General features: G+C 31.4%; 1 protein-coding gene across 4 annotated transcripts in view; it reads right to left on the bottom strand.

The window, feature by feature from the left end:
- Window positions 1-13,472, bottom strand: part of LOC139523548 (probable ATP-dependent RNA helicase DHX35) — a 197,147-nt gene that overhangs the window by 132,215 nt on the left and 51,460 nt on the right. For all 4 annotated transcript variants that reach the window (XM_071317654.1, XM_071317656.1, XM_071317655.1 and 1 more), the window contains exons 20-22: window positions 8,816-8,910; window positions 8,086-8,163; window positions 5,721-5,850 (exon numbers count right to left, since the gene is read on the bottom strand). In XM_071317654.1, coding sequence (XP_071173755.1) covers window positions 5,721-5,850; window positions 8,086-8,163; window positions 8,816-8,910 — 303 coding nt within the window. The remainder of the gene's footprint in view (window positions 1-5,720; window positions 5,851-8,085; window positions 8,164-8,815; window positions 8,911-13,472) is intronic.

Genomic DNA, 13,472 nt, shown 5'->3' with positions numbered 1-13,472 from the left:
AATCATAAATTGTTTTTGAGATACGGCACAACATATAAAAAAAAACCTCCCCCTTTTTTACAAAATACTCAGTAACTCAAAAACGAAATTTTGAATTATCACCAAAAAGTATACAGATCTTTAGATTAATATAACAAAGACATGTGAAAAGTTTTAAGCAATAATCATAAATTGTTTTTGAGATATGGCGTGACATGTACAAAAACCCTCCCCCTTTTTTACAAAATACTCAATAACTCAAAAATTAAATTTTCAATCATCACCAAAAAGTATACAGATATTAAGATTAATATAACTAAGAAGTGTTTAAAGTTTTAAGCCATAATCAAGAATCATTTTTGAGATACGGTGCGACATGTGAAAAAAACACACCCCTGTTTTAGTTACACAGTGCTGTAACTCAAAAAGTTTAAATCTTATTTTCACCAAAAAGTATACAGATCATTTGACCATCATGAGAAACAACTATATTAAGTTTCATGAAATTTGGATAAGTCGTTCTCATGTTACAGTGCGACATGTTTACGCCGGACAGACAGACAGACGGACGGACACCGGACATTTGTACACCATAATACGTCCCGTCAAAATTTTGACGGGCGTATAATAACGTTACGTCATTGGTTGAATTTCAATTGTATAAAAAGTTTTAAACCAATCGCAACATTTTGATGTACGCTTCGGTGTTCTCCCCAGAAATTTTGGATAGCATCACATTTTGCGTAAAAAAAAAATTAACTGTATTTTTTTTAATGTCATTTGTCGCGTCGCGTCGATGCTCTTTTTCCTTTATATGTATTAGTTTATATTGTTATATATTCATAACTGAGAATACAATTAAACTATAACCACAAAAACAGTTGTTTCAGTTTATGTTTTCTTTATTCATTTATAGTTACAGAATTATTTTTTTCCTCTTGTGCCAAATAAAAATAAATATGTGGTTTCAGTTACCCAACAATAAGTCAAATGAATGAATGGTTCATTATAGTGCAAGCTGTATATATACAAAACTAAATATCTAGTACACAAAATTAACTATTTTTTATATTATATTAAGTAAAGATAAAGTAGAAAAAGTATCAAAAAAAAAATCAATTTAAAAACTTTTTTTGTTTTGTTTATGAAATTCATTGTTTCATGGCACTCAATCAATTAGTCCCAGTTGATTCTTATCTTTACATCAAAATGATATGTAATTTTAACAAAGTTATCTAACAAATACTAAGTCTGTTAATGCGTAGTTTTCTCTCTTGGTATATTATTTCGATCTGTTGTCATTATCGTGAAAATGCGGATTTTTGTCATATCTGGTCCGGTTCCGATCCGTAGTTTTCCCAAAAATGTGCAATGGCGGCCGTGGAAAAATTTACGAAAATGAGTCCGAGAATAAACATTGTTTGACAAGAGATTGTGAATGAATAAGACGCTTTTAATGCATTAAATAGATTAAACATAAACTTAAGCCAATTATGATAACTTTTGAAAGAAGTATTAAACTTATTTTAGCTCTAAACCAAAATTCTCGCTCTCGGAAGAGAAAGAAAGTAATTTTTGGAGAGTTGCACAAATAAACGACCTTTTATTAAAAAAAATAATAATCGTTCCAATCTTTGCAAATTTCGTAATACAAAACGTAGATTTCGAATTGTTTTGTGATTGCATTTTTCCATGTCGAAATTGGTGATTGCAGACACGTGCCGTGGTATTAGTCATGTCATAAGGCCAGGATTTTTTAATTTGTTGGTTTACGGATCCGCCGACCCGATTTTGCCGATTTCCAGAATAAAAATAAAATTGACTTTTCATGCTTTTTTATTCCCGCCGACCCTAAGAAATGCATTATCCCTGAAAAATAATTAAAATAATTTTTTTTTATGAAATGAAATGCATTAATCACTAACAAAATTGATAACACTTGCTGTTGTGAAAAAATAAAACTTCCAGTTTACGTTTTTAAATATAGACAAATCAATTATCATTATAACTAGGCACTGGCTACGGTTACATGGAAATGTAACAAATAAAAAAATATTATTGTTACATCGGAGACTAATTGCCGGAATGCAAAGTTGGGTAAGGAACCGATTAATTACGAATGTAACAATAATTATTGAGGCTACGGTTACATTGTGTTATTGTTACATGAAAAACAGCAATGTACGCTAAATTTATTAAATTTAAATTTTCTATAGTTATGTTGCTTAATTCTTTCATATGTACTAAACAATTATACTTCTAATAATGATAAATAATAAATATTATTATTCAGCAAATGGCGTTTAAATAGTTTTACGTATTAATGGTTTTGATGTTCTTAAAGGTACAACTTAAGATTAGCAGTGCAAAAGGCGAAAAATGGTTTGTTGTTGAGAACTTGGGCTGAGAAAAGTGTTCACTTTTTTAAGTATTGAACTGCACATCTACTCTTATTACTGTCATTATACTTTGAACAATGGATGAAGAGATTCCTATTACCAATTTTGTTTTGGATGAAAAATTTTAAACTTGGGATGCGTTTGATACGAAACTGAAACAATATCAAGAAACAAAATTTCTTACAGCTATAGGAACAAACTCTGAAAAAAATGATACATCAAAAGCAAGGTTTGCTAACTGCTAAGTTGGATACTGAAATTTGAGGTAAACCTAAAATCCGTAATGGACGGCAGTGCGATCATATTGAAAGACGACATGAAACTATACCACATGCTTTCAACCAAAATATCGGATAAGGAAGTATTTCTCACCAGAAGCATGGCAAACATTAAAGATTGCCTTATCTTCTAAAAGGAATATTGCAGAATAGAATTGCACGGTATGCAATACAGACGTTCGTAATGCGGCATCACTGGTATGTGATGGCTGCTTGGAGTGGATTCATCAAAAATGCGTCGGACTTAAAACATGCTCCAAAACCACTTACTCGGGATATGTAGAAACTGTCTTTGTAAATTCAAAAATAAAGAAATTGTATGTATTGTAAATATAAAATAAACGTCATCAATTTTTATAAATTAGTACATATTACAAGTCCCATCGTACATTGCTGTTTCAAGTTCATGTAACAATAACGCTATGTAACCGTAGCCTCAATATTTATTGTTACATTCGTAATTAATCAGGTCCTTACCCGACCATGCATTCCGGTATTTAGTCTCCAATGTAACAATAATATTTTTATTATTGTTACATTTCCATGTAACCGTAGCCAGTGCCTAATAACTAACCTTGAAATGTCGTTTGCACAAATAATTTTGCGGAACGAAACTTGTGTTTAAAACCAATTACACAATAAGTTCGTTTCCCTTATTTGTCATCAGTCCGTAAGATGCATCATCTCATAGAAATAGACTTGTCCAAATGTGGATAGGTTGAAGGCATCAAGTTGAAGTATTGAATATTAACAAATCATTTGGAATTTTCTTGTTTCATAGATAATAAAAAAATTATCGTCCATTTGGATAAAAAAACGGGAATGCGAGACAACAGATTGACCCGATAATCTCGTTTTTCCAATGGACGAGTCTATTAGGTTTTTGACACGTGTGTTGAAACTTATTTTCGTACGACGTTTTTACATTTTTTTTCTTTATCAGTTTTCGTGCTTGAAGATCATTATTCACCAAGTTTTCTGGAATTGATTAAGAGCTTCGCGAATCTATTTTTCTTGTTTCTGAAATGACGATTTAATTTCATCTTTGTCCGTGCACCCCCCTTTTTTTTACTGTAACTTATTAGACAATGTCATGCGATGTTTATAACAGCTGAGCAATAATATTTCATTGAATTAAAATTTAAGAAATGATGATAAAATGGCATAACAAACATATTGTTAGAAAGGTGAAATATATATTGATTTTGCATATTTTTCTGTCTTCAAAGATGATTTTTTTTCTTTTTTTTCCCCGACCGACCGACCCGACTTTTTCATGGGGAAAATCCGTAAACCAACAAATTAAAAAACCGTGGACTAAGTGTCAGCTTGGGATATTCGCATCCAAACAGTTATCACCCTGAGGGCAATTAACACCTAGCTATTTAATCTCTTAATTGCCTGTAGTGTCCGACTTAAAGGGATTACAATTAAAGGTGATATAATGTTTATGATCATAATCGATAATAGATGAAATTTCAAAATTGAGGACAAGTAAAATAGCATCTTCAAAATAATTATAGCGTCGCGGGAATTATTATAGCATCACGGTAAAAACATATAGCGTCGCGGTACCACGACGCTAAAACGGCCCGAGGAGAACACTGACGCTTTTGAAAAGATTACCCAAAATGCATTAAATTCTGAAATGGCAAATTGATGGCAAAGCCTGATATCAAAACTTAATTAAACAATCTGATGTACAGAAGTTGTCGTTTGTTTATGTAATTTATACGCGTTTCTCGTTTAAATTTTTTTTTATATAGATTAGACTGTTGGTTTTCCCGTTTGAATGGTTTTACACTAGTAATTTTGAGGCCATTTATAGCTTGTTGTTCGTTGTGAGCCAAGGCTCTGTGTTGAAGGCCGTACATTGACCTATAATGGTTAACTTTTTATAAATTGTTATTTGGATGGAGAGTTGTCTCATTGGCACACACACCACATCTTCCTATATTTATAGATCAAGATTATCTTTGATGATATACACAGAACAACTTTACTTTAATCAAAATATGTTCCCAACAGTATTCGACAATCATTTCACATCAGAACAACAATATTCTCTCTTCTGAATCAACATGTACGTTCCACGTGATACAGATGCGCTTGTAAGAACCAAGAAAAGGTTAATCTCGGCTATGTGTCAAACATTTCTTAAAAAACAAAACGTGTCTTGTTGATTTGCCACTTCCTCAGTTTAAAGATAATACATTTTTATGCCGTGAAAAAGAACATCTTTAAAATCAAATAAAATTTATAAAACTTTCAAATATAGAATACACCCTTTTTGACCTTAGGTGTATTTCTTAAATGATTAAAAGATGTCAGAAATGTTATCTAGTGTGTCAATTTTTTTTCTTTCTGCTTGAACACCTGAAGTTTGCAGAATTCTTTTTATCATTCATGTCATATTGGCTAAAACAAATTAATGTATCTCAGGATTCTTGAAAAAAAGCTTTCTGCACATTGTTACACAATGATTGATAATAAGGGCACTACTAAGGTGAATACTCACCTGTAATCAGATTGATATATGAGGTAATACCCTTTTACATGCTTTGGAATACAGTCAAAACTACTATAAAGTTTAACTCTATTAAGTGTGTCTTGTTAGGTCACCTTCTTATTGTTCCACTCTATACATTTTGAACCTCAATTCAAAGATTACATCTCTTAGAAGGCCAGTATGCTCTGGATGCAAGGATAACCTTTATGAATAATGCAGTAGACCTAAATAAGGGTACATAGCCATTTGTATGGAGAAACTTTTTACATTACTGATATAGGGTAAAAAAACATTTTATCATCACAATCTGCTGGATATTGTATCAAAGCTAACTTCCCACCTCTGACCTTGAAATAAGTAGGTGTGTCCTCTTTTCATTAATAGATTTTTCTCCCACTTCTGGTGAGCTTTTTAGAGTAGACTTAAAAATTTGACTGCATATATTGTATGTCTGACTCTGACATCTAAAATCATTCCATGATTTTCACAATTCTTTTGCTGCAATAGAATTAGCTTCAACATATTTTCCAATAATATACAATGTGTTTCACCTACCTCCACAAGAAACCAGTGGTACATTAAACTTCTTCAGGATTCTGGCTAACTGATGTCTAATCTCTACAGCTCTACACAATCCTTTATAGTTCAGGAAATACTCATGGCACCATTTGGAACTCTTCTTATACTAAATAAACATTCAAACTGTTTAATTGTTCATTAGGTTTCACTAATTTGAAAAAAATCATATTTACAAAATCTAATACATATATCATAATTTTTAAGCAATATGAATGCTAGGTATTTATCAGATGAAGTAGGTATGCCATTTTAGCTTTAAAATGTGTTACGTCACTAGGATTTTTATCCCTTAAAAATTGCCATTACGGCATTCAATTGCTATATTTACAATAAATATAAATAAAATATTGGGTATATCATATGAATTCAAACTTAGTATGGATTGTGATCATTGTTGAAGGTCATACAGTGCCTTTAAGTTGTTTACATTCTCATTTTTTGTTCCCTGGTGTATAGTTGTCTTATTGGCAACCACAACACATCGAAATTATTTAAATAGAATGATTATTATAAATAAGTTAATAGAATGATTATGAATAAATAATCTATTGCATTGATATTTTCCTTGATATGGTTATGCTTAAAATGAATACTGGTTTTTACAACATACTGAAGTCTGTGACAATACCACATAGTAATAAAAACATTAAACATCAGACAAGATATAAAATGCTGACCTGTCAATTTTGTACTTAATGTTTACAAATACCAAATAAGAAATCTTACGATGTTGAGTGAATACAGCAGTCTGGCTGGGGTTACAAAATAGTGAATAATGGGCAAAACATATAAATGTACTTGAAGGGTAAAAAAATAAATAAAAGGCAAAAAAATATATCCGCCTCATCAGATTTTTTCTTTTTATAGCAGTTTTTAAGATTATCAACAAAACTTCCAATTTACCGCTGTGTTCTATTCTTAGGCATGTTTGCCTTAAAGGTTGGCCAGTGACCCATTGGATGAATTTCAAAACTAGATTTGAAATAAAAATTATGACCATGAATGGTTAAATTTGGACCTGTAGTTTCAGAGATGTTGATTTTTGTAAAAGTTAAGGGATGACAATGGACGACAATCGATCAGAAAATCTCACTTACCCCATAGGGCCAGATGAGCTTATAAAAAGTGAGGTAATGAAATCAATTATGCCTACATAAAATAGCTAACTTCAGGTAGCATTGTTTATGTATTTACCTGAGTTTCATCCGAACCATGTCAGTTCTAACACCTACTTTATTTTAGCATTGCACTTCACAAATATCAAAATAAATTTTAAAAAAATTATCACATTTCAGGTGTTAGAAAAAAGAAAAAAAAAGAGGATTAATTACATGCAATCATACTATATTTATTTATGCTTAATCTTACTGATGAAATATATCTGTTTAAAAGTCTAGTAATAAGATAGGAATTTTCTCAATGGAAACAAATGCACTTATTTATTATTTGTGTCAACAATCTGCAAAGCTTCAAAAAACTAAAGAATCTGAAGCATCATACTAGTATGTGACTTATGTGGAAATAATGATCAGCTGTTTGATAAATGTTGTATAACCAGCTTGTTGTTAGGTTTACAGGTTTGGCTCATTGTTGAAGAACGTGCATTAACCTATTGTTGCTAACTTCTACATCATTTGGTTGTTGGTAAAGATTTGTCTCATTGTCAATAATACCATGTTTCCTTATTTTTGTAAGTCTTGCAAAGTTTTTAGTGGTATATTTTGTTCTTATCTTATTGAGAGCCGTTTTGTAATATTTATTTGATCTTAGGTTGGAAAGTCCTGAGCAATAACAAATTCACTTGTAAACAAATACCACTCCTACTATCATATGTGGGGTACACAATGGTTACAATAGTTGTGCACATTTAGTTGAAGTATAAGCTAGTTTACACAAGCACATAACCAACAAGAAATAAGGCAGTGCTCCATGCTCTAGAATTTCAAAGATCATCTAACCAGAATTCTAAGAAAGATAGGATAGAGATAAATTGCCATTCCTTTTACATTCTTTACTTGGAGGTTATGTTATTCATTTGAAGCCACCATATATTATTTTTATTAAAAAATGTAAGACAGGTAATATTTACCAGAATATTTGAAAATCCCATATGAGCAAACAATCATTTAGAAATGTATCATTTGTTATAAATTTACAGTGTAAAAAGGACTTTCATGCTGACTATGCGGCATGGGCTTTGCTCATTGTTGAAGGTTGTACAGTGACCTTTAGTTGTTAATTTCTGTGTCATTTGGTCCATTGTGAAGAGCTGTCTCATTGGCAATCACATCACCTCTTCTTTATGATATTCATGTAAAATCAAATAACAAAAGTCATTTACCTTGATGAATGAATTAAACACATTAATTAAGGTCACATGGTCACCTTCTTCTACAGAAAATTTCCTTCTAGATCTAGCCTACAAAGGAAATTAAAAACATGTTATTTTTTTCTTCTTTCATATAATGATTTGCATATCTACAAATACTTGAATATCAATATGATTGGACCATTCACATTTCCCTGGTCAACACTGCAATTGACCATTTTACCAAAACTGCTTTCTTAACCTCTGTAAAAAGTAAGTCCCTTTTGAACTTTTTTTTGTTTGCCAGGAGTAAATCAGTACAATTCACACATCAATAATCTACAGAAAAAATGAGTTAAATCCTACAATGAATCTCTACCCTATGATCCTTTTGCAAAGCCTAAAGAAACCATATTTATAATTCCAGGTCTAATGTAAGCTGAATTCAGTAAGCATGTGCTAAATGATTGAGACATGAACTTGGATGAACTATTGCGATTTCAGGTTATGGTGCATACAAATAATACTCACATTATTCAAAGTTTTGTCAAATTTTTGCAAACATAAAAATATTGCAAAAATTTGAAATTTACAGTACTTAAAATCTGCCACTTACTCCAAATGCATATCAAAACTTTTCAAAGAATCTGCATGAATACTGCATAAAATAAATTATAGAATTCAAATTCAGCTTCAATACTACAAAAACGGTAGACAAATATTTTTGGCAATTTGAACATACATGTATAAACACTAGACTTACAGCAGAAGATTTGTTACCAGAGGGAGTAACAAAGACATTTTGTATTTGTGTCATGGCAGCCACTGTTATTGCTTCTTCTGAACATCCAAAATTACCTGAAAATATAATACAAGCTTTCTAATGAAAGAATCAATGTAAACAAACTATCCTAGCTAGCCCATGCATTTACATGTCATGTTTGTCATAATTGTGAATCTCTGGAGGACCAAAATACAGGTTATAACATGCATTAAAAGTACTAAAAATAATAGGTCATAATGCTTGAAAGGTTTCCTAGGCCCCTAAATTTCAATATTCAAATGTTGTTCATTATAAAATCAAATGACAATTTATTGCCAAAAAGATTGAAACTTTAAATTCTTTTGTTCATCTTAGCTATATTATGTTATTAATCATACCTATTGTGACATAATTTATTTTAACTTATTCCCTATTAATATTATCATTATGTACACAAAGGGTGTCGCCATGTGTGGAGCAGGATCTTCTCACCTTCAGGGAGCACAAAACATTTATTTAAATTTTGTTTTATGTGTGTTTTTTTGCAGACTCATGTTTGTCACTTTTTGTTTTTCGTCACTTTATTGTCCATTTTTTTGTAAACTTTCAACATTTTTTTGTCCCTTTGATATCTTTTGCCTCTTTTTAACACTAGCTTACTTTTATACATGGCTTACACTACCAACAATTTGACTAGCGTTTACATGTACATTAAATGCCGCTATAAAAACAGTACTTTTATGAAACATTACTAATCAGTACATTAAATGCCGCTATATAAACAGTAAGTTTAGTAAACATTACTAAACAGTACATTAAATGCCGCTATATAAACAGTACTTTTAGGAAACATCACTATTCAGTACATTAACTTTTATATCATTTTCAGTAATGTTGGGAAAAAGTTGATTACAGTACTGAAAATTACAGTCATTTTTCAGTACTAAAAATTTCAGCCATTTTTCAGTACTGAAAATTTCAGTCATTTTTCAGTACTGAAAATTTCAGTCATTTTTCAGTACTGAAAATTTCAGTCATTTTCAGTACTGAAAATTTCAGTCATTTTCAGTACTGAAAATTTCAGTCATTTTTCAGTACTGAAAATTTAATTATTTTACAGTACTGAAAATTCAATCATTTTTAAGTACAGAAAGTTGTAGTCAAATTCAAGACCTAATAAAAAACTCGGTTATGCTATCACAAGGGGCCCTATCACAAATATCATAAGCCCCAAGGGTGAGTTGGGAATAGAAATATGCTCACTTGGTCCTGTTCCGATCGGCAGTAAAAAGCTTGTTAAAGTGGGGCGTCCGTCTGGCTGTGAAAGATGTATCAAATTTGCAGCTACGTCCTGTCAGAATGCATATATCGAGGTTTAATCCAATGCCTCGAGTAAATAGAGTGACAAGATCTCTGTTAAGAACCCTTGCAACAACTCTTCTTGTTGCATGGCAAAATTTTTGTCCCTTACTTATATACCTTTATTTTCCAGTGGAAGTCGAAATTCCCCCTGATCATCATCGGGATGGGCCTCTATTATTAAAAGACCTACTAGTACCTGTTGTATTTATTGTTAACTTGTTCTCGTCCAGAACCATCGTGAAATATTTGCCACTGGACATAAAGCAATCAACAATCAATAAAAATTAATCATCAACAAATATCATAAGTTGGTTTGGGATAAAAACAAGAATTTTATTTTAAAACTCCATGGCTATATTTAATCTTTCATTTCAACACATTAATACATTAAAGAGGATTCTTTTGATGAACTTTATGACCACATTCGTTATGTGCCTGTTTCAAGCCACGACTTCTCATTTTTGATTGTTGTTATTTGTTGTATGTCATAACTGGTGTTATTCAATGTTTTTGGCGTAAACCAGTGCGGGTTTTTTTTCCTGACGATTAGTTTCGCTAGTTATCAAGATGACTTTTACAGCTTTCCATGCGCAATGATGTTTTCATTGATGATTTATGTGAAAGGCGGAAAAGGAGCTGTCATAAAAACAGTCAAATTCAATCACATTAGCAACAAATACAAAACTATCAGACAGGGGTCACCAATACAGTTTTTCAATATTAAGCAGTCAGCACCATACAAGAAGTTCTGAATAGGTCCGAGAGAAAAAAAATAGATGTCATCTAGATGTAAAGCACAATGTCAGAATATCGTTCATCAAACTAAATGTATAACTACACAAAGACATATCTATAACATGACTTCGTCCGACTTGGGACAGAGGTGCATATAAATATGGTGGGTTAAACCGATTTTGTCGACGTCTGACGTTGAACATTATGGTTATTTATATAGTATCCTTGTTCTGTTGTTGTTCGTTGGGAGGCATACCACATCTCCTTGTTTTATTAATAGAACTAAATATGTAGATTATATATATGCAGTCGTCTATATTAAAACTGTTGCTCTTTCATACTTTCTTGTAGCACTTGAAATGCAATGACGTCTTTAATATAGTTCACGTTTCTCTTATAGATAGAAAAGATTCTGTTGATACCATGACAGTTTGTTATCAGTAATAATTTAAAAGTAATTCAAAAGAATAAGCACACGTTTCAAGATATTTTTATAACATTAACCTTGGATCAAGTGAGGAACCTGTAGTCTAGTGGTTGTGGTTGGTTCATTTCGGTAATATTTGTTGTTTGTAAATTGTTTTGTTATACATGTACATTAGGCAGTTAATATTCTGATATGAATTGTTTCATATTCATATTTCACATGTTTAAACCTTTTATAGCGACTTTTACTCACTCTATGAAGGTCGTACAGTCGACTACAATTGCGTATATCTACCTAAAACTTTGGTGAATTATTATAGTTGTATCATTGAAAATTATAACAACATTCCTTATTTTTACCAACACTGATATTTTCTATTCAACGGCAAGAAAATAGAACTTTGCTTCGTATTGTTCTTTGTGTGGTTTTAATATAGCATAAGAATTTTGACAGCAGTAGATTTTGAATGAAAAGCTGGACTAATTTTTAGGGTAGTAAGGCAGAATCCAATTAAAATACATAATTCTAAATATGAAAAGAAATGTTAGTTAAATCTCCACAAAACAGTAACACTTCTACAAAAGATATTTCAGTCTATTACTAATTGGAGTCTTATTATATTTTCTTCATCTTTTACGTTACAAGTAAAGGAGTGTTCAAGTGCAAAAAAATGATTTTTTTTTGTCCTTGACCTAAAGCACTTTCAAAATCACGGTTAGTGTAAAAGATCTAAACTACAGACAAATTTTCTACCTATGAACCCAAAGTGAATCGATCTATCACATGATTTTTTTTAATTGGAAATGAACACGAATCGAGTCTTCACAAGAATTTAACAGTAACTGAACATATTGTAGATAATATTATAGAAAGTAAATTTTTTTTTTGGTCGTGAGCATGTTTTATACAACCTATCTTTATTTCTTTCTTGTTGATCAAATGTCTTGGTCCTCAACAATTAAAGTCAGTCCTGTAAGCTCTAACCAATAATGTCTCAGACAAATACAACTTATAAGATGCAAAGAGAATGCTCAAGCTGAAACGTTTCGCTTGCTTTTATATTCACGAATTATTTTATGCTGATAGACCAAGGTCAGAGTTTTAGTACAGGTGTCACATACATCACACATTGTCAAAGATCCATGAAAATGAAGTCAATGTGAGATAAACCAATTTAAGTCAGAAAGACATGTATAGCTGACAATCATTATACACGCGTAATATAGTTTTTCTATTGCTTATCTCATACAAGAAACAGCCAAAACAATGAAAATTACATATTGACCAATGAACCATGAAAAAATAAAGTCAAGGTGACTCGTCAGATGACCCCTGCTAGACAAGACATTTAAATCATAAAATCATTTCATACACTATATCTAGTTTTATATACTAGTATTGCTAAAAGAAATAGACAAAAAAACTAAATTTAACATTGACTAATGACCTGTACAAATTAGACAAATAATAGTTCACAAGACACATAGAAAACTAATGACTAAGCAACACGAATCCCACCATGGGTTTGATCTCGGGTGCTCCTGAAGGGTTTGCTGATCCTGTTCCACATATAAATGTAGCACCCATCCTGTTGCTCATGTTATTACAAATCCGTTAAATAGTCCAATTCGGTAGTTCATTAATAGGTAAGTGGGAAAATAACATAATAAAAATAGAAATTTGTTTTCAAGCAGTTGCTTGACAATGAAAATGAGGTCAAGGCCAACAGACATAATACAGACTTTCGTTATACATGTATAAGCCACAAGGTATGAAGCCTCCAGTTAAAGTCAATTACCATATAAAATATCAAGCTCAATACAAATAGCTAACGCCGTAGGATTGTTATCTGTATCTTTCTTCACAGGCATGACAATAAAGCAAGAAGACAAGCAAAGTTATGTACATCGATGACTCGCATCCTGGATTTTAGTTGTATTTGTTGATCAACTTTGAAACAAATTACTCAGGGAAAAGGGTCTTACTTGCAAAAGACAGAACAAAAGATTTTTTTCTAATCCATTTATCAACTTAATATTCTAAAAATAATTTATTCAAACGCCTGTACCAAGGTAGGGACCTTCTCATTGCTTGTCTCATGTCCAAAAATACATAAAAAAAATCTTTGTTGAT

Source organism: Mytilus edulis, chromosome 5 (assembly GCF_963676685.1).
Source record: "Mytilus edulis chromosome 5, xbMytEdul2.2, whole genome shotgun sequence".
NCBI lineage: Eukaryota > Metazoa > Mollusca > Bivalvia > Mytilida > Mytilidae > Mytilus > Mytilus edulis.
This window is presented reverse-complemented; position numbering and strand designations above follow the sequence as displayed.